This window comes from Salvelinus sp. IW2-2015, linkage group LG16, assembly GCF_002910315.2.
Source record: "Salvelinus sp. IW2-2015 linkage group LG16, ASM291031v2, whole genome shotgun sequence".
NCBI classification, from domain to species: Eukaryota; Metazoa; Chordata; class Actinopteri; order Salmoniformes; family Salmonidae; genus Salvelinus; species Salvelinus sp. IW2-2015.
Window position 1 is genome coordinate 20,528,313 of NC_036856.1, and position 21,340 is coordinate 20,549,652.

The 21,340-nt window shown below is 41.8% G+C and overlaps 1 protein-coding gene across 1 annotated transcript in view; it reads right to left on the reverse strand.

The window, feature by feature from the left end:
* The window catches only part of LOC111975957 (voltage-dependent R-type calcium channel subunit alpha-1E), a 139,916-nt gene that overhangs the window by 82,483 nt on the left and 36,093 nt on the right, over positions 1-21,340 (reverse strand). The window contains 4 exon segments of the mRNA XM_070447414.1: positions 12,391-12,579; positions 13,013-13,017; positions 14,859-14,993; positions 15,592-15,695. Of these exon segments, the coding sequence (XP_070303515.1) occupies positions 12,391-12,579; positions 13,013-13,017; positions 14,859-14,993; positions 15,592-15,695 (433 nt within the window).

Here is a 21,340-nt window from a genome sequence, read left to right on the forward strand (position 1 = left end):
TAATTCAACCCTTCCAGGTAGTTTGGCCGCCCTTCGCCTACTTTTGGCCGCCTTTCCTTCCAGTTCTCTGCTGCCAATGACTGGAACGAATTGCAAAAATCACTGAAGCTGGAGTCTATATTTCCCTCACTAACTTTTAAGCATCAGCTGTCAGAGCAGCTTACCGATCATTGCACCTGTACACAGCCATCTGTAAATAGCCCACCCAACTACCTCATCCCCATATGTTATTGTCAGTTCCTGACCTGTTTTCTATTGTTTGTATGTGTTAGTTGGTCAGGGCGTGAGTTGGGATGGGCAGTCTGTGTTGTTTGTTCTATGTGGGAGTGTGTTGGTTAATTGGCCTTATATGGTTCAATCAGGGGACAGGTGTTGTTCATTTCCTCTGATTGAGAATCATATATAGGTTGGCTGTTCTCACTGTTGTTTGTGGGTGATGTCTCCCTGTGTCTGTGTCTATGTTGCACCATACGGGACTGTTTCGTTCGTTTCGTCGTTATTAGTTCATTTTCCTGTCCGTTCGTTCTGCGTTACATGTAAGTCCTTACGTTCAGGTTTCGTCTACGTCGTTTTCTTATTTTGTAAGTTATTCAAGTGTTTCTCGTGTTTCGTCTTTATTTAATAAATTCATTATGTCATCATACCTCGCTGCGTATTGGTCCACCGATCTCTCTCTGCTAGAGCACCGATACAGTTATTCATTGTTTTGCTCCTTTGCTCCCCAGTATCTCTTCTTGCACATTCATCTTCTGCACATCTATCACTCCAGTGTTTAATTGCTAAATTGTAATTATTTCGCCACTATGGCCTATTTATTGCCTTACCTCCCTGATCTTACTACATTTGCCCACACTGTATATAGATTTATATTGTGTTATTGACTGTACGTTGTTAATCCCATGTGTAACTCTATGTTGTTTTGTTTGTCACACTGCTTCACTCTTTCTTGGCCACGTCGCAATTGTAAATGATAACTTGTTCTCAACTGGCCTACCTGGTTAAATAAAGGTGAAAAAATAAAAATAAAAATGAGTGTGTCCAAACTTTTGACTGGTACTGTATGTCTTTCGACAATCAGATCAGCTCTTGAACACTTGTTTTGGTACTGCCCATATGTAGCTCGTTTTGGTCGCAGGTACAGGAATGGCTAAAGATTTACAACATTTATCTGGAGCAACTCTGAAAATAGCACTGCTGGGATGTGAATTGAAGTTATAGTCAATTGATCAATAATATAATTATACTCTTAGCAAAACATTGATCTTTAATTTACAATCTGTAGAAACTATGAGAATAGAAAGGTTCAGGACTTTGGTGAAACATCACAGCACAGTTGAAAAAAATATGGCTAATAGAAATCTAAACTGGATGGTGTTCAGACATAGATGGGAGGGGTGAGGGGAGCTGAAAGACGGGACTAGAAATAACAAAAAAACAAGATAACTAATGTAAAATATTGGTCCATAAAATGTACAGTTGAAGTCAGAAGTTTACATACACCTTAGCCAAATACATTTAAACTCAGTTTTTCCCTGTCTTAGGTCAGTTAGGATCACCAGTTTATTTTAAGAATGTGAAATGTCAGAATAATAGTAGAGAGAATGATTTATTTCAGCTTTTATTTCTTTCATCACATTCCCAAGTGTTCCTCTGATTGAGAATCATATATAGGTTGGCTGTTCTCACTGTTTGTTTGTGGGTGATTGTCTCCTGTGTCTGTGTCTATGTTGCACCATACGGGACTGTTTCGTTCMTTCGTCGTTTTATGTAGTCATTTTCCTGTCCGTTCGTTCTGCGTTACATGTAAGTCCTTACGTTCAGGTTTCGTCTACGTCGTTTTCTTATTTTGTAAGTTATTCAAGTGTTCTTCGTGTTTCGTCTTTATTTAATAAATTCATTATGTCATCATACCTCGCTGCGTATTGGTCCACCGATCCTTCTCTCCTCTCCTCGTCCGAGGAGGAGGAAGAGCTAGAGCACCGATACAGTTATTCATTGTTTTGCTCCTTTGCTCCCCAGTATCTCTTCTTGCACATTCATCTTCTGCACATCTATCACTCCAGTGTTTAATTGCTAAATTGTAATTATTTCGCCACTATGGCCTATTTATTGCCTTACCTCCCTGATCTTACTACATTTGCCCACACTGTATATAGATTTTTATATTGTGTTATTGACTGTACGTTTGTTAATCCCATGTGTAACTCTATGTTGTTGTTTGTGTCACACTGCTTCACTRTTCTTGGCCACGTCGCAATTGTAAATGATAACTTGTTCTCAACTGGCCTACCTGGTTAAATAAAGGTGAAAAAATAAAAATAAAAATGAGTGTGTCCAAACTTTTGACTGGTACTGTATGTCTTTCGACCAATCAGATCAGCTCTTGAACACTTGTTTTGGTACTGCCCATATGTAGCTCGTTTTGGTCGCAGGTACAGGAATGGCTAAAGATTTACAACATTTATCTGGAGCTAACTCTGCAAATAGCACTGCTGGGTGATTTGAAAAGTTATAGTCAATTGATCAATAATATAATTATACTCTTAGCAAAACATTTGATCTTTAATTTACAATCTGTAGAAACTATGAGAATAGAAAGGTTCAGGACTTTGGTGAAACATCACAGCACAGTTGAAAAAAATATGMCTAATAGAAATCTAAACTGGATGGTGTTCAGACATAGATGGGAGGGGTGAGGGGAGCTGAAAGACGGGACTAGAAATAACAAAAAAACAAGATAACTAATGTAACAATATAATGTGTCCATAAAATGTACAGTTGAAGTCAGAAGTTTACATACACCTTAGCCAAATACATTTAAACTCAGTTTTTCCCTGTCTTAGGTCAGTTAGGATCACCAGTTTATTTTAAGAATGTGAAATGTCAGAATATATAGTAGAGAGAATGATTTATTTCAGCTTTTATTTCTTTCATCACATTCCCAGTGGGTCAGAAGTTTACATACACTCAATTAGTATTTGGTAGCATTGCCTTTCAATTGTTTAACTTTGGTCAAACGTGTGGGGTAGCCTTCCACAAGCTTCCCACAATAAGTTGGGTGAAATTTTGGCCCATTCCTCCTGACAGAGCTGGTGTAACTGAGTCCGGTTTGTAGGCCTCCTTGCTCACACTCGCTTTTTCCTTCTGCCCACAAATTTTCTATAGAATTGAGGTCAGGGCTTTGTGATGGCCACTCTAAACCCTTGACTTTGTTGTCCTTAAGCCATTTTGCCACTACTTTGGAAATATGCTTGGGGTCATTGTCCATTTGGAAGACCCATTTGCGACCAAGCTTTAACTTCCTGACTGATGTCTTCAGATGTTGCTTAATATATCCACACAATTTTCCTACCTCATGATGCATCTATTTTGTGAAGAGCACCAGTCCCTCCTGCAGCAAAGCACACCACACCATGATGCTGCCACCCCCGTGCTTCACGGTTGGATGGTGTTCTTCAGCTTGCAAGCATCCCGTTTATCCTCCAAACATAACGATGGTCATTATGGCCAAACAGTTCTATTTTTGTTTCATCAAGAGGGACATTCCTCCAAAAAGTATGATCTTCGTCCGAGTGGCTTCTTCCTTGCTGAGCGGCCTTTCAGGTTATGTCGATATAGGACTCGTTTTACTGTGGATATAGATACTTTTGTACCCGTTTCCTCCAGCATCTTCACAAGGTCCTTTGCTGTTATTTTGGGATTGATTTCGCACTTTTGTTTGCACCAAAGTACGTTCATCTCGAGGAGACAGAACGGATCTCCTTCCTGAGCGGTGTCGACGGCTGCGTGGTCCCATGGTGTTTATACCTGTGTACTATTGCTTCTACAGATGAACATGGTACCTTCAGGCATTTGGAAATTGCTCCCAAGGATGAACCACAATTGTGGAGGTCTACAATATTCTTTCTGAGGTCTTGGCTGATTTCTTTTGATTTTCCCATGATGTCAAGCAAAGAGCACTGGGTTTGAAGGTAGGCCTTGAAATTCATCCATAGGTACACCTCCAATTGACTCAAATTATGTCAATTAGCCTATCAGAAGCTTCTAAAGCCATGACATAATTTTCTGGAATTTTCCGAGCTATTTAAAGGCACAGTAAACTTAGTCTATGTAAACTTCTGACCCACTGGAATTGTGATACAGTGAATTATAAGTGAATTAATCTGTCTGTAAACAATTGTTGGAAAAATGATGCACAAGGTAGATGTCCTAACCGACTTGCCAAAACTATAGTTTGTTAACAAGAAATTTGTGGAGTGGTTGAAAAACTAGTTTTAATAACTCCAACCTAAGTGTATGTAAACTTCCGACTTCAACCAACTGTAGTTTTATGAACTGACAGTGGCTTTGTTCAGTGCTGTATGTGATATGGAACGACTGATTTGTGTTCTCAMRCTGCTTATCTTGCTTGTCTGTAAAGATGATAGAATGCCTATGTCACGGCCGTCAAAAGGAGGAGACCAAGGCGCAGTGTGGTAAGCGTACATTCTTCTTTATTTAAAGAACAAACACTGAACAAAACGAACAAAATAACAAAACGAACCGTGAAGCTAATATGGATAGTGCAGACAGGCAACTAAACATAACAAGAAATGTGTGGAGTGGTTGAAAAACGAGTTTTAATGACTCCAACATAAGTGTATGTAAACTTCCGACTTCAACTGTATATAGTATGTATAAGCTGGAAGTAGAAACCTAAGTATTGTTGGCGTCGTATTGGATGGCCGCCGTTTTGCAAGCTCCAACCCAACTTTGCTATTTTGTGATTGTTTTGTTGTTTATTTTTACTCTATTTTCACGAAATGTTTCCGCTGTTATTTCTTACTACCGACAAGAACTCTTGAACATGAGATTGGCAGTTACTGACCCCAATTCCGGCTTCTACTTCGACTCATCTGCCCTGGGTTCTCTAAGTAATTCCAATCCAATTTTTGGGCTACCCAAGAGGGAACACCGGCGTTACAGAGGCAAGAGAGAGGGGGGGGGGGATCCTTGTAGGATTAAGGTGAAGTGAAAACCGGCCACTTCTTCCCTCCCTTCTATTGGGTAATGTACAGTCACTTGATAATAAGATGAATGATTTCCGATCGCGGATTTACTACAAACGGGACTCTTAAAASTTCAATATTCTTTGCTTTTCAGAAACATGGCTCTCGGACAAGATACCCCCCACAGCTATCCAACTCAATGGATTCTTCATTCACCGTGTGGCCAGGGAAATCGACGGGGGGAGGGGTTTGCCTCTTCATCAACAACAACTGGTGTGCTAATTCCAGCGCAGTGGAAGTGTCGACCCACTGWTTACCCATCTTGGAATACCTGATGGTCAAATGCCGACCCTTCTGCCCCCTGAGAGAGTTTTCAGCTGTTATCGTGARTGTTGTATACATTCCACCTCAGGACAATAAAAATAACAAGCTGGCACTTAATGAACTGTACAAGGCTATAAACAAGCAGGATAACCTACACCACCAGGATAACCTACACCAACCTACACTTTCTGGTTGTCGGCGATTTTAATTTGGCATCACTACGAGACATCTCCAACACCACTAAGGGCGATAAAGTCCTGGACCACTGCTATTCTACCCACAAGCAAGCATACAACACCCTCTCTCATCTGCCATTCGGCAAATCAGATCATGACTCCGTACTCTTGCTTCCTGTTTACAAGCAGAAGCAGAAACAGGAAGAACCCGCGATTCGCTCTGTTTATAAATGGTCATCAGAATCAGAGGTTATGCTACAGGACTGCGCTAATTGGATTATGTTTCCAGACTCCGCCGAAGACATGGACAAGTTAACCACCTCCATCACCGGCTACATTAGAAAATGCATTGGGGACATTGTACCCAGGGTGAGGGTTCACTGCTTTCTCAAGCAAAAGCCCTGGATTAACACTGAGGTTGGCAATAAACTAAAGAACAGGGCTACCGCACACAGAGCTGTAGTAGACAACCCTGAGGCTACGGCCGAGAACAGGAATAAGTACAAGAAGGCCCGCTATGACCTCCGCAGAGTCATCAAACGAGCAAAAGGACAATATAGGAAAAGGTGGAATCATATGACACAGGCTTCGACGCCCGCCARGTGGCAGGGGCTGCAGTCCATTGTGGATTACAAAATAAGTCCAATGATGCCTCTCTAACCCACCACCGGCCCAGGTGACAGGCCCAGGCCGATAGTGGTCAAGTTCCTGAGGTTCAAGGACAAGGTAGCTGTTCTGGAAAGCCAAGAACTTGAGACAAACGTATATCTTCCTCAACAAGGACTATCCTGAAGCTGTGCGCCAGAAGAGGAAAGAATTGATCCCAGCCATGAAAGCTGCCAGAGCACGTGGGGACATTGCTTACATCCGCTATGACAGGCTCATTGTCCACCCTCCCTCCCAAAAGCCTGGAAGGGATGAGAGAGCCAAGTCTATGGGTTCGTAGCTTCAACCCCGCAGAGCACACACTCACACACACACACCAACTGATTTCTGGACTGCTGAATGTTTTTTTTCTCTCTTGCTTTGTTTGTTATTTTCCATATTGTGTCTATCTCTGATAAGCTACCCAGGAAAGGGCTGAAAATAGCCCATATTAATATATGTAGCCTTAGAAATAAGGTTAATGAAATCAATAACTTGCTAACATGAGATAACATTCATAATTAGCCATTTCTGAGAATCACTTAGATAATTCATTTGATGATACATCAGTAGCAATACAAGGATATAACATCTATTAAAGAGACAGAAATGCTTATAGYGGAGGATTTGCTGTATATATTCAGAGCCAAATCCCTGTAATGCTTAGAGAAGATCTTATGTTAACTGTTATTGAAGTGTTGTGGTTGCAGCTTCACTTGGTACATCTAAAGCCTTTTCTTTTGGGGTGTAGCTATAGCCCACCAACTGCTAACAGTCAGTATCTAAATAATATGTGTGAAATGCTTGATAGTGTATGTGATGTAAACAGAGGTCAACGTTCTTGGGGATCTGAATATTGACTGGTTTTCATCAAGCTGTCCGCTCAAGAGGAAGCTTCTTACTGTAACCAGTGCCTGTAATCTAGTTCAGGTTCATCAACCTACCAGGGTGTTTACAAACACTACAGGGACAAGATCATCCACATGTATTGATCACATTTTTACTAATGCTGTAGAACTTTGTTCTAAAGCTGTATCCGTACCCATTGGATGCAGTGATCACAATATAGTGGCTGTTACCAGGAAAGCCAAAGTTCCAACAGCTGGGCCTAAAATAATGTATAAGAGATCATACAAAAGATTTTGCTGTGACTCTTACGTGGATGATGTTAAAAATATTTGTTGATCTGATCCAGACGCTGCACTTTATGAATTTATGAAATTGCTTCTTCCAATTATTGATAAACATGCACCTGTTAAGAAACTGACTGCTAGAACTGTTAAGGCTCCATGGATTGATGAGGAACTGAAAAACAGTATGGTTGAAAGAGATGGGACAAAAGGAGTGGCAAATAAGTCTGGCTGCACATCTGACTGGCTTACTTACTGCAAATTGAGAAATTATGTGACTAAACTCAACAAAAGAAGAAAACACTGTATTATGAAGCCAAGATCAGTAATGTAAAGAATGATGGAAAAAAACTTTGGAGTACTTTAAATGAAATTATTGGCAGAAAGACAAATTCAACTCCATCTTTCATCAAATCAGATGGCTTATTCATCACAAAACCATTTGATGTTGCCAATTACTTTAATGATTATTTAATTGGCAAAGTGGGCTAACTTAGGCAGGAAATTCCAACAACAAAATGTGAGCAATTGTATTCATGCATAAAAAAACAAATAATGAAAGAAAAGCATTGCAAGCTTGAATTTTGTAAAGTTAGTGTGGGAGAGGTGGAAAAATTATTGTTATCGATCAATAATGAAAAACCTCTTGGCATTGACAACTTAGATGGAAAGCTACTGAGGATGGTAGCTGACTCTATGGCCACTCCTATCTGTCATATATTTAATCTGAGTCTAGAGGAAGGTGTTTGTCCTCAGACCTGGAGTGAAGCCAAAGTAATTTCGCTACCCAAGAGTGGTAAAGCAGCCTTTACTGGTTCAAACAGCAGACCTATCAGCTTGCTGACAGCTCTCAGCAAACTGTTGAAAAAAATGGTGTTTGACCATGTGTTATGGCTTTTAAACCTCTGCCATATCATGGATTCAGAGCTATCTATATAATAGAACTTTTCTTTAATGGAAGCTTCTCTAATGTCAGGCATGTAAAGTGTGGTTTACCGCAGGGCAGCTCTCTAGGCCCTCTACTCTTTCTATTTTTACCAATGACCTGCCACTGGCATTAAACAAAGCATGTGTGTCCATGTACGCTGATGATTCAACCATATACACATCAGCAACCACAGCTAATGAAGTCACTGAAAACCTTAACAAAGAGTTGTATTCTGTTTTGGAATGGGTAGCCAGTAATAAACTGGTCCTGAACATCTCTAAAACTAAGAGCATTGTATTTGGTACAAATCATTTCTTAAGTTCTTGACCTCAGCTGAATCTGGTAATGAATGGTGTGGCTGTTGAACAAGTTGAGGAGACTAAATTACTTGGCATTACCTTAGATTGTAAACTGTCATGGTCAAAACATATAGATTCAATCGTTGTAAAGACGGGGAGAGGTCTGTCCGTAATAAAGAGATGCTCTGCTTTTTTGACACCACACTCCAGAAATGAAGTTCTGCAGGCTCTAGTTTTGTCTAATCTTGATTATTGTCCAGTCGTGTGGTCCAGTGCTGCAAGGAAAGATCTAGTTAAGTTGCAGCTGGCCCAGAACAGAGCAGCAAGTTTTGCTCTTCATTGTAATCAGAGGACTGATATAAATACTATGCATGCCAGTCTCTCTTGGCTAAGAGTTGAGGAGAGACTGACTGCATCACTTCTTTTTATAAGAAACATTAATGTGTTGAAAATCCCAAATCATTTGCAAAGTCAACGTACACACACCTCTGACACACACACTTATCCCACCAGACATGGCACCAGGGGTCTTTTCACAGTCCCCAAATCCAGAACAAATTCAAGAAAGCGTACAATATTATATAGAACCCTTATTCCATGGAACTTCTTTCCATCTCATATTGCTCAAATGAACAGCAAATCTGGTTTCAAAAAACAGATAAAGCAACACCTCACGGCACAACGCCACTCCCCTATTTGACCTAGATACTGTGTGTATGCTTTGATATGTAGGCTACGTGTGCCTTTAATTTTTTTATGTAGTTCTGTCCTTGAGCTGTTCTTGTCCATTAATGTTCTGTATTATGTCATTCTGTATTATGTTTCATGTTTTGTGTGGATCCCAGGAAGAGTAGTTGCTGCTTTTGCAACAGCTAATTGGGATCCTAATAAAATACTAAATACCAAATACCAGACAAACTCAATGCATTTTAAGCATGCTTTGACGACAACAACAACATCGAGCCAGGTGTGAGGGCCGTCACCGACCCAGAGGATTAGGCGATCTTGCTCTTCGAGGTTAACGTGAGAAGGGTCTTTAATCAGGTCAACACCCGCAAGGCCGCGGGCCCCAACGGTATTCCAGGGCACATATTCAGAGCATGAGCAGAACAGCTGGCAGGCATATTCACAGTAATTTTCAACCTCTCCTCTACCCATTCTGTAATCCTCACGTTTTGAGATGACCACAATCATTCCTGTTCCTAAGAACTCTAAGGCTTCATGCCACAATGACTACCGCACTGTAGCACTCACTTCTATAATCACAAAGTGCTTTGAGAGGCTACAGTAGTTATGGCACACATTAACTCCTCCATTCCAGCCACCCTAGACCCACTCCAATTTGCATACCGCCCCAACAGATCCATAGACGATTCAATCTTAACTGCTCTCAACACTGCCCTCTCCCACCTAGATAAGAGGAATACCTATGTGAGAATGCTGTTAATTGACTACAGCCCAGCGTTCATCACCATTGTCCCCTCCAGGCTCAGCACCAAGCTTAGGACTCTGGGTCTGAACATCTCCCTCTGCAGCTGGATCCTGGACTTCCTGACGGGGCGACCCCAGGTGGTGAGGGTAGGCAACATCACCTCCGCCACGCTAACCCTTAACACAAGGGCCTACAGGGGTGTGTGCCTAGTCCCCTCCTGTACTGCCTGTTCACCCAGGACTGTGTGGCCACGRACGACTCCAACATCATTATCAACTTCGCTGACGACACGACGATGGTAGGCCTGATCACCGGCGACGATGAGTCAGCCTACAGGGAGGAGGTCAGTGACCTGATAGTGTGATGACGGAGCAACAATCTCTCCCTCAACGTCAACAAGACCAAGGAGCTGATCGTGGACTATAGGAAACGGGGTGGGGGGGGGCTCATCCACATCGACGTGGGTGGCAGTGGAGCAGGTAGACAGCTTCAAGTTTCTCTGTGTCCAAATCACTAAAGACTTCAAATTGTCCAAACACACAGACACGGTTGTGAAGAAGGCATGACAGTGCCTCTTCCCCCTCAGGAGGTTGAAAAAGTTTGGCATGGGCCCTTGGCTGGCTGCATCACTGCTTGGTATGGCAATACCACCACCCTCAATCGCATGGACCTACAGGTGGTTGTGCGGACAGCCAAGTACATCACTGGGACCAACCTTCCTGCCATCCAGGACCTCTATATCAGGCGGTGTGAAAAAAAGGCCCGTAAAATCGTCAGACTCCAACCACCCAAGCCATAGACTATTTTCTCTGCTGCCGCACGGCAAGAGGTACCGGTGCATCAAGTCTGACACCAACAGGATCTTSAACAGCTTCTATCCCCAAGCAATATGACTAACAAAATAGCTACATGGACTATTTGAGTTTACCTTGTATCTTTATTGACCTTTTATTTCAATATTTGCACTGTCTCTATGCACACTCACAGGGCCCTACACACACACACACACACACACACACACACACACACACACACACACACACACACACACACACACACACACCACACACACACACACACACACACACACACACACACACACACACACACACACACACACACACACACACACACAACACACACACACACACACACACACAACACACACACACCCACACACACACACACACACACACTGTCACTCCAACACACACACAAACACTCACTCCATCATTTGCTCACTCACACATAATATGCAGATACATTTATACTGACTCTACACACCCGCACACCCACTCACATACAACCTGCTGCTACTCTGTTTATCTTATATCCTGTTGCCAAGTCCTCTTATCCCTATACTGTACATATCCACCTCCATCACTCCAGTATTCCTGCACCAGCTCTCAACCAGCTTCATGAGGAAGTCACCAGGAATGCATTTCAAATAACAGGTTCAAAGTCCTTCTGAATGCGTTTCATGACCACCACAGGAAAGAAACCACCACAGAAAAGAAAGACCCAGAGTTACCTCTGCTGCAGAGGATATGTTCATTAGAGTTACCATCCTCAGAAATTGCAGCCCAAATAAATGCTTCACAGAGTTCAAGTAACAGACACATCTCGACATCAACTGTTCAGAGGAGACTGCATGAATCAGGCCTTCATGGTCGAATTGCTGCAAAGAAACTACTACTAAAGGACASCAATAAGAAGAATAGACTTGCTTGGGCCAAGAAACACGAACAATGGACATTAGACCGGTGTAAATCTGTCCTTTGGTCTGATGAGTCTAAATTTGCGATTTTTGTTTAGGTGAGAGTAGGTTAACATGTGTGGTTCTCACCGTGAGGCATGGAGGAGCAGGTGTGATGGTGTGGGGGTGCTTTGCTGGTAACACTGTCAGTGATTTATTTAGAATTCAAGGCACACTTAACCAGCATGGCTACCACAGCATTCTGCAGTGATACGCCATCCCATCTGGTTTCCGCTTGGTGGGACTATCATTTGTTTTTCAACAGGACAATGACCCAACACACCTCCAGGTGTTTGGAAATGATTCAGACAATTACATTGATAGAAACCACAATCTATCTTCAATATTAAAGCTGATCTACCCTCTAAAAAAACAAAAACAATAAACAAATCAGATCAGCTCCTATGCCAATAATTGGGCAAAAGATCAGAATTGGGCTATCTGTGTAAACGCAGGCTAAATGGTGTGTTTGTTTATCGTTGTGCAATGCTTCAATCATTTCTCAGGTATGGTGTGTAATCAATTGTGTTCACAATCACAGAACAMGGAAGCTACTATTTGTTGCATCTTGCAACAAATATCCGATAGCTTTAGTAATGACAGGTAAAAACAGCTAGCTAGGGTTCGGAGAGGTATATCAAAGAAATATATTACCAGGTCAAATAATAGGCTTATTTTTCCCTCATCTATGGCAGAAGCAGGTGTGACTCACATTGTAGAGCACGGTGGTCCAGCCCTCCATGGTGATGCACTGGAAGACGGTGAGCACAGCAAACAAGATGTTATCAAACTGGGTGATGCCATCGTTGGGGCCGATCCAGGTTTCACTGCAGGCGTACTTGTCAGGGCACTTCCTCACCCCACACGGGAACTCTGACTCAGACTTGTCCACCGTCTCATTCTCTGACAGAGGGACAAGAGAGAATAAAGTTCTTCAACTTGTTCTTATTATCCAGAGTCAGAGTCCACTAAAGGATGTGTAGGCTAGGCTAAAGATTTAAAAAACGATGCAATACTGAAATCAATCTAACTAAACATGTTTTTCCCATGAGAGATACGATGACTTCAGAGAAATGTCTCAATTCTGAGAAATGACTTGCATCTACTGGAGATACATGAATAAGTAGCACAATATGATGATTATAATGTAATGCAGGACTCGATCAATGAAGTGAGCAGCAGCAGCTCTCTGTGTGAAAGTCCTTTCCTGAACCCTTGTGAAAGATGACACTAATAATATGCTATTTGATTTGTGCAATGTGTGATTATAATAAATAATCTCTCTAAAGCCAATAGGGGGTAAATAAGGTTAACTCAAACAGTGTGGTCCCCACATAACCTTTATGATGACATCATCTTAAAAATTACAGTATGTTGTTTGATACAATTGGGTACTGTATTAAATCTGATATATTTTAAATGTAGTAAAGGAATGCTAGAATATATGATATATAACTCTTGTCACGTTCCTGACCTATTGTTCCTTTTTCTGTTATTTATTTAGTTGGTCAGGGCGTGAGTTGGGGTGGGTTGTCTTTGTGTGTTTTGTCTAGTCTAGGGGTGTTGTATGTGTATGGGGTAGAGAAGAGTGAGGTTGTCTAGTTATGTCTATGGCTGCCTAGATTGGGTCTCAATCAGAGACAGCTGTCATTCATTGTCTCTGATTGGGAGCCATATTTAAGGCTGCCATAGGCAGTAGGCTTTTGTGGGTAGTTGTCTATGTTGAACGTTTGTTGCTTGTCTGTGCACTTATGTTATTTAGCTTCACGTTTGTATATAGTGTTCGTTTTGTGTTTTCTCTCTCTTCTCAATAAAAGAAGATGTATTTTGCACACGCTGCGCCTTGGTCCAATCTCTCTCAAGAAGACGGTCGTGACAACTCTTTACTGTATTAAACCACTGAGACAGCCTGTAGGGTGTTCACCCATAAAATTATTAATTCCTTCAAGGTTTATACAAATATTTATACAAATATGTAGCATGTTTATGTAGCATGTGAATGGAAGGTCATCACAGGCATGATCAAATAAGTCGTCACTGTTCAATAAAACCCTGTGGTGCTGCTCCGCGGCAGAACAGCGCTAACTTCCAACATCAACTAACAAGCTAACTAGTGGCTGCYGTTTCGTGAGTGAAACATGGGCTTTTTCTAAATTAAATCCGCTCAATATATAACTAAATAGAGACTAAATATATATATCGCCAATATAGGCAATAAAAAAGGCAATAAAAGTCAAGGATCTGGAGATGAAAATGACAAAGGTATCAAGTTGATTTTGATTGGTCCAACCAGCGGAAACACCTCCAAATTGTACAACATCACAACATTAAATATGGAAGCGGCGCAGTCTAAACGAGCAATGGTCACAGCAAATGAACGCTCTTATTTCATCAACACTGTCAAGTACTAGTCTATTAAGGTTATAATATTGTAGAAAACAATCTAATGATGTATTCTATGTAATTTATAATGACATAGGGCAAAGACAACTACGTTTTGACATTAATTTCATAGCACCCTCTTGAATTGCCKGATTTTCTTCCACATTGTACAGCAGTGAGTGAACACCCTACAGTCTGTCAATGGCAGACCAASGAACATTTTTATAACCAAGTCAAGCTGTGAGTGATATTGAACCCTCAACAAAAGATAAGCTGAAGGTAAGGATAACTTTTTTGAAAAGGAAAGATAATTTCATCATCATCACTTGCTGTGTAGGCGCAGTATAACCTTGCTGATAAATGATCAGCTTGAAGGATGTTTACGATAACTTACCCTAAATGTTTACATGTAACAGAGCTAAGGATCACAGCACGATACTAACGCATTGTTTAAAAAAATGGTATGTAGCTAGGTGTTCAATGCAAGCATAGGCTATAAGCAGAGTACAGGTATAAATATCCTGAATACAACAGATTCAATCTCATAAAGGGACACCAACTGCTACAGAACCAAACTGAACTGATATGCAGAGCAGTGTGCGTCCTGGATGAATGTAGACTTGATGGCATCTCTCTAAGGCTTAGAGCTCAAAGTGCCCTTTCTCTGTCTGGGTGAGTCCCAAATGGTACTCTATAGCCCATATATTCCCTGGTCAAACGTAGTGCACTACAAAAGGAATACAGTGGTTATTTGGGATGCATATTCTGTCTTACCCAGGATATTTGGCATGGGCAGACAGGTGTTGTGGAGCTTTCCGCTGTAGAACTCCAGGCCGATGATGGCAAACATGAGAATGGCGAAGAAGAGCAGCAGGCCGATCTGGAGCAGCGGCACCATGGCTTTCATGATGGACTTCAGGACTATCTGCAGGCCTGGTCACACACAGAGAGATAGAGAAAGAGACAACTGTCATGTGTTATAAGTGCCAACAATGAGTAACAGCACAAAACATTTATAAATGGTAAGTGTGGGAACCACTTCAAGCAGATACTGTCAGCACTCTCACTTTGGCTAACACAACAGTCCCCCTAAGACATCGTTGCCTTTTGGGAGTGGGACACTACTGCATCTGCTAGTTGTCAGTCTGACTCATATGTGTTCTGCRAACAAAATAACTCATTAGGACTAACTTTACGGACTCCAAATTGAGGTTAGACAGGGGTCCAGAAAACACCAGTAGAACCAGTGCAGATACCTATATGTGTACTGTATAGGTCAGTGGAGGTTGGTGGGGAGAGCTATAGGAGGATGGGCTCATTGCTATGGCTGGAATGGAATATATGGAACGGTATCAAATACATCAAACAAATATGGAAACCACATGTTTGACTCAATCCATTTATTTCATTCCAGCCATTATAATGAGCCTGTCCTCCTATAGCTCTTTCCACCAGCCTCCACTGGTATAGATTTAGATAGGCAGAGCAGATCCATGGACACCCAGTACATCTGGTGGTGTAAGCTACTCACTGGGGATTCCAGAGACCAGTTTGAGGGGTCTGAGCACGCGTACGGCCCGCAGGGTCCGCAGGTCCACTGGGATGTTCATGTGAGCTCCCGCTGTGGCCAGAATCCTGCATACACCCACACAACACACACACAACACACACACAACACACGGATTATTATTAAATCATTTATACACCGTTAATATTCCATTAATATTTCAAAGAGGGGTCTGAATGTTATGTCAAACATGATCTGAATCAGGCATTGTGTGATACATTTCTTTGTGCAGGTCCAGGACCGGTCTTGACTGAACCTATACCACACTTGGGGGAGAGGGTAATGTATTGGCACTGGTGCCCCCAAATAAAGTACTTGTTGGCGGTGTATTCATCACATCAGCTTCCCAGGAAAACATGACACTTCTTCATTACACAGTCTGATTAGCTCTAATTAAACTATGTACCTACGCAATTAGAACCGTGTGTCCCCTTCAAGCTATTAGAACAAAATTGTCTCAAAACAACACGACACAGTCGATCAAGGCTGTTATCTTTCACAGCTTCAAATTGGTCTACACTTAAGACTATTCGTGGCTATTACTCATGGATAATACTAGAATCTTAGAAAATTCCTGATTTTAAACAATAAAATAGCATTGGTCAAGACTCAACACACATGATTGACAGATCAGTATTGCAGTGAAATGGTCCATTAATGTAATTCTGCTCCTACTCTGTTTAGCTAACATTCAGCAGCTATCCTAGCACTTCATCTCTGGGTCTTATCATCTGAGTCATCTGTCACATGTGTGCAGCTAACCACATTAGTTATGTTTTCCCATCAGACTGGAGTAAAATGAGACCAGCCATTATAGATGTGTCCCACTCAGAAGGTTCAGGAGGAGCAGGGAGGGGAAGGGGGTACTATTGTTCAAGCAATCTGGTTTCACTGGTTCTTGTTTGTGAAAGGCACACACGTGTGCATGCACGCAGACACAAATAATAGGGAGTGTGAGGGTCTACAACAGGCAGTGAATGCCTGAAAACAAGTCTTCTTTTTGGCTGCACTGCGTAGGAGGAAGGCACTGACAAATTCTATTAAGGAAATGAAGGCTGCAGCTCTATCAAGGCAATGCACATTCCGGCTAGTATGCTGTAAACTGTTAAATAGATACATATATTATTGAATCGTATTCTTGCTGTGGCTTACATACTAAAACACTGAATGAAAACAAGATCACCGAGTTTCAATACTTTAAGCAGTGGGCATAGAGTTTCAGCCCCCTGGATAAAATGGTGCAGTCCACAGACTGAGTAAGGACCCATCAGCAGCTACCTGGAGCACATGTGAAGCAGCTCATTATAAAATGCAAATGCTGTCCTTTCTCTGATGTGCCTCTTAATAGGAGGGTACACATTGGAGATACAGCACAGCAGGTAGAAGAGAGATATGGAAGGGAGGCCTATGTGTTTACTGTGTACTCCCAAGCCTGGCCCCTGGTCCTTTTCTCCTCCATTACTCCTTCCCTCCTCTCCTTCACGTGTTAGTGGCACTAGGCTGCTGTGCACACTCGGGGGGGAATCAGATCACCCTCCCCCGTTTTCTCCTCACCCCTCTCTCTCTAAATACACTTCCAGCYCGGCTCACTTTACACCATAATGGAAGTGATAGACAACCCGTGGTCACGCCTCTCACTGTTTTCTCCCTCATTAATTTCTGCCTTTCACCTCTCTCTGTCCAGATCCGACAGGACGTCAGTGTTGTGTAGTCTGGGACCACTCTGAACACAGCAAGCAGGACTTACTGGAGAGAGATGCTAAGGCTTAGTTCCAGGAACAAATTTCAAAGTAACAACCTGAGGTCTGAATTCAGAGATACAGAGATTAAATGATGTGCGGCTGCAGATGATGTCTTCAAACAACATAGAAGGGGGTACTTTTTCAAAATTAGCAAATTGTTATATCCCTGTTTTGTCATTTTCTGTTAACAGAGTGTTACACATAAATAATACAGAGTACATTGAATATGGCATAGATCCAATTATAGCCTGAAGATTAGTCACATCTGGGGTGTCAGGACACTGGGGTGTCAGCCATTTTAATTAAGACTGGAGAGAGATCTTAAAATAGCACGTCCATACAGAGACAGAAATTATATTATTCCATCTAGGATGAGCTGAGAACAGACAGAGCCTCCTCCCCTTCTCCAAATCATTACCAAGTCTGGGCTGCTCCTTAGTTGTTATGGAGACTGGGGGATCTAGGAGCTAAAAATGTAATCCCCATCTATTCTGCTGATGGACTTCCTGCTCAGGCAGACACCCTTGTGATTTGTGAGGAGCCAGCCAGGTGAGCTGTACTCTGGTTTGGTCTATATTAGTGGACAGAGAGAGTGGCCACTAATATAGTAATATGTAGTCCCATTCAACAGAAGGCATACATTAAGTACAAAGAGAACATTACATTAGGCTTTGGTAATATACCGTTTACACCGTATACCAGGGTATTTTGGAAAACTGACGGTATGATTTTCAATAACGTTTGCTAAGCAACCGTTTTTTGTTTGTACAGACGAAACCATTCTGTCAAAAGTTGCTAACTCACTTCTAAATTCTCAAACGAAATACATACTGCAATTCCAACCACAAAACCTCTGCTTTGATTTTAAGCCTAGCTAGCAGCTAAATGTTTGTTTTTCACTTTATTCTAATTCTAATGCTATTTTTGAGGCTACACATGTTGTCATGGAAAATATGAATGATGTTTCCAACAACCAATGAGCAACTCCACCATAAATCCAGCTGCATATGGAGATTGCTGAAATGCCAGTGGCGGAAAAAGTACCCAATTGTCATACTTGAGTAAAAGTAAAGATACCTTCGTAGAAAATGACTCAASTAAAAGTAAAAGTCACCCAGAAAAATACTACTTTAGTAAAAGTCTAAAAGTATTTGGTTTTAAATATACTTAAGTATCAAAAGTAAATATAATTACAAAAATATACTTAAGTATCAAACGTAAAAGTATAAATCATTTCAAATTGCTTATAATAAGAAAACCAAATGGCACAATTTTCTTGTTTTTTATTTACGGATAGCCAGGGGCACACTACAACACACAGATATAATTTACAAACGAAGCATTTGTGATTAGTGAGTTTCCTTCGCCAGATCAGAGACAGTAGGGATGACCAGGGGATGTCTCTGTTAGTGTAGCCATCCAGATCAGAGACTCAGGAGGATGACCAGGGATGTTCTCTGTTTAGTGAGTCCTCCAGATCAGAGACAGTAGGGGATGACCAGGATGTTCTCTGTTTAGTGAGTCCTCCAGATCAGAGACAGTAGGATGACCAGGGATGTTCTCTGTTTAGTGAGTCCTCCAGATCAGAAGACAGTAGGGATGACCAGGGATGTTCTCTGTTTAGTGAGTCCTCCAGATCAGAGACAGTAGGATGACCAGGGATGTTCTCTGTTTAGTGAGGCCTCCAGATCAGAGACAGTAGGATGACCAGGGATGTTCTCTGTTTAGTGAGTCCTCCAGATCAGAGACAGTAGGGAGACCAGGGATGTTCTCTGTTTAGTGAGTCCTCCAGATCAGAGACAGTAGGGATGACCAGGGATGTTTCTCTGTTAGTGAGTCCTCCAGATCAGAGACAGTAGGGATGACCAGGGATGTTCTCTGTTTATGAGTCCTCCAGATCAGAGACAGTAGGGATGACCAGGGATGTTCTCTGTTTAGTGAGTCCTCCAGATCAGAGACAGTAGGGATGACCAGGATGTTCTCTGTTTAGTGAGTCCTCCAGATCAGAGACAGTAGGGATGACCAGGGATGTTCTCTGTTTAGTGAGTCCTCCAGATCAGAGACAGTAGGATGACCAGGGATGTTCTCTGTTTAGTGAGTCCTCCAGATCAGAGACAGTAGGGATGACCAGGGATGTTCTCTGTTTAGTGAGTCCTCCAGATCAGAGACAGTAGGATTGACCAGGGATGTTCTGTTTAGTGAGTCCTCCAGATCAGAGACAGTAGGATGACCAGGGATGTCTTCTCGTTTAGTGAGTCCTCCAGATCAGAGACAGTAGGGATGACCAGGGATTTCTCTGTTTAGTGAGTCCTCCAGATCAGAGACAGTAGGGATGACCAGGGATGTTCTCTGTTTAGTGAGTCCTCCAGATCAGAGACATGAGGATGACCAGGAGATGTTCTCTGTTTAGTGAGTCCTCCAGATCAGAGACAGTAGGATGACCAGAGGATGTTCTCTGTTTAGTGAGTCCTCCAGATCAGAGACAGTAGGGATGACCAGGATGTTCTCTGTTTAGTGAGTCCTCCAGATCAGAGACAGTAGGGATGACCAGGGATGTTCTCTGTTTATGAGTCCTCCAGATCAGAGACAGTAGATGACCAGGATGTTCTCTGTTTAGTGAGTCCTCCAGATCAGAGGACGTAGTAGGGATGACCAGGGATGTTCTCTGTTTAGTGAGTCCTCCAGATCAGAGACAGTAGGGATGACCAGGGATGTTCTCTGTTTAGTGAGTGAATTGGACTACTTTCCTGTCCTGCTAAGCATTGAAAATGTAACGAGTACTTTTGGGTGTCAGGGAAAATGTATAGAGTAATAAGTACATTATTTTCTTTAGGAATGCAGTGAAATAAAAGTAAAAGTAGTCAAAAATATAAATAGTAAAGTAAAGTAAAGTACAAATACCTAAAAAAGAAAAAAAGTGTTTTTACTAAAGTATTTTACACCACTGCGAAACGAAGGTCTCTTTGGCAATGTCATGGAGTGGCAATGAGTGGAATGTTAGCTAAAGAGACTGGTACCCAGACTAGAGACCCAGACTAGATCCCTGTTGCCTAAATTGTTTTGTGTGTCAAAAATAATATTGATAAAAAAATTATGTGTGCAAGGGGCTCTATAATAATGTATATTATTATACCGTTTAACCCGGTATGATACAGAAATGGTATGACAGTATGCAAATCTGGATACCCGACAAACCTTATCTATGTGGCTGGTGCACATTCCTACAAGTTAATATTTCATTCAGCAAATACAATTTACGCAACAAAATTCAGAGGCAAGAGTGTTTGTTTTTTAAGTTTTCAGCCTGGGAGCATAATCCAGCATGTTAAAAGCCTGTGAGGAGTGAAGACACTGTGGGAGGCTTCAGAAGGAATGGATGCTATCTCTTTGTGCCAGAAAGCAGAGCAGTGTGGGAGTACCTCAGCAGCACAAAGCCTGGGTAAGGACAATCCACTGTCACTGGTACCACTGCATGCAAGGGAACAATGTATTGTCACTGATTTTACTGCATCATGCCAGGAAACAAAAGCTGTTCACTTTTAACACCACCTGGACCCTCAGCTAAAGAATTCACCCTCATTACTGATCCTATTCATCTCCATTTCTGATAATGATCCGCTGGTGTCGACAGCATGACACATTTTCAACTGTAAATCCACACACAAGAAACAACAATAATACGTCACTTGACAGTGACATACTGTAAGTCATAATACTATCAATATCATGACATGATTGACACCTGTCATTAACATTATGTGAAATGACAGACAGCTGTCATTTCTTGAGGGCAAATCTAGGTTAGGAAGTTATCTAACTGACTACTTTGATAGGGAGGACATGGAGAGTTCAGCTGCGTCATTGAAGTCTTTGCTTTTGACAGATTGCTGTAACCAAGGCCTACCTTTGTGCCTTCACCGTTTCTAGAAGACACCTTTTATGTGTTTGCCCATGATGGCGTGTCTGTGTTA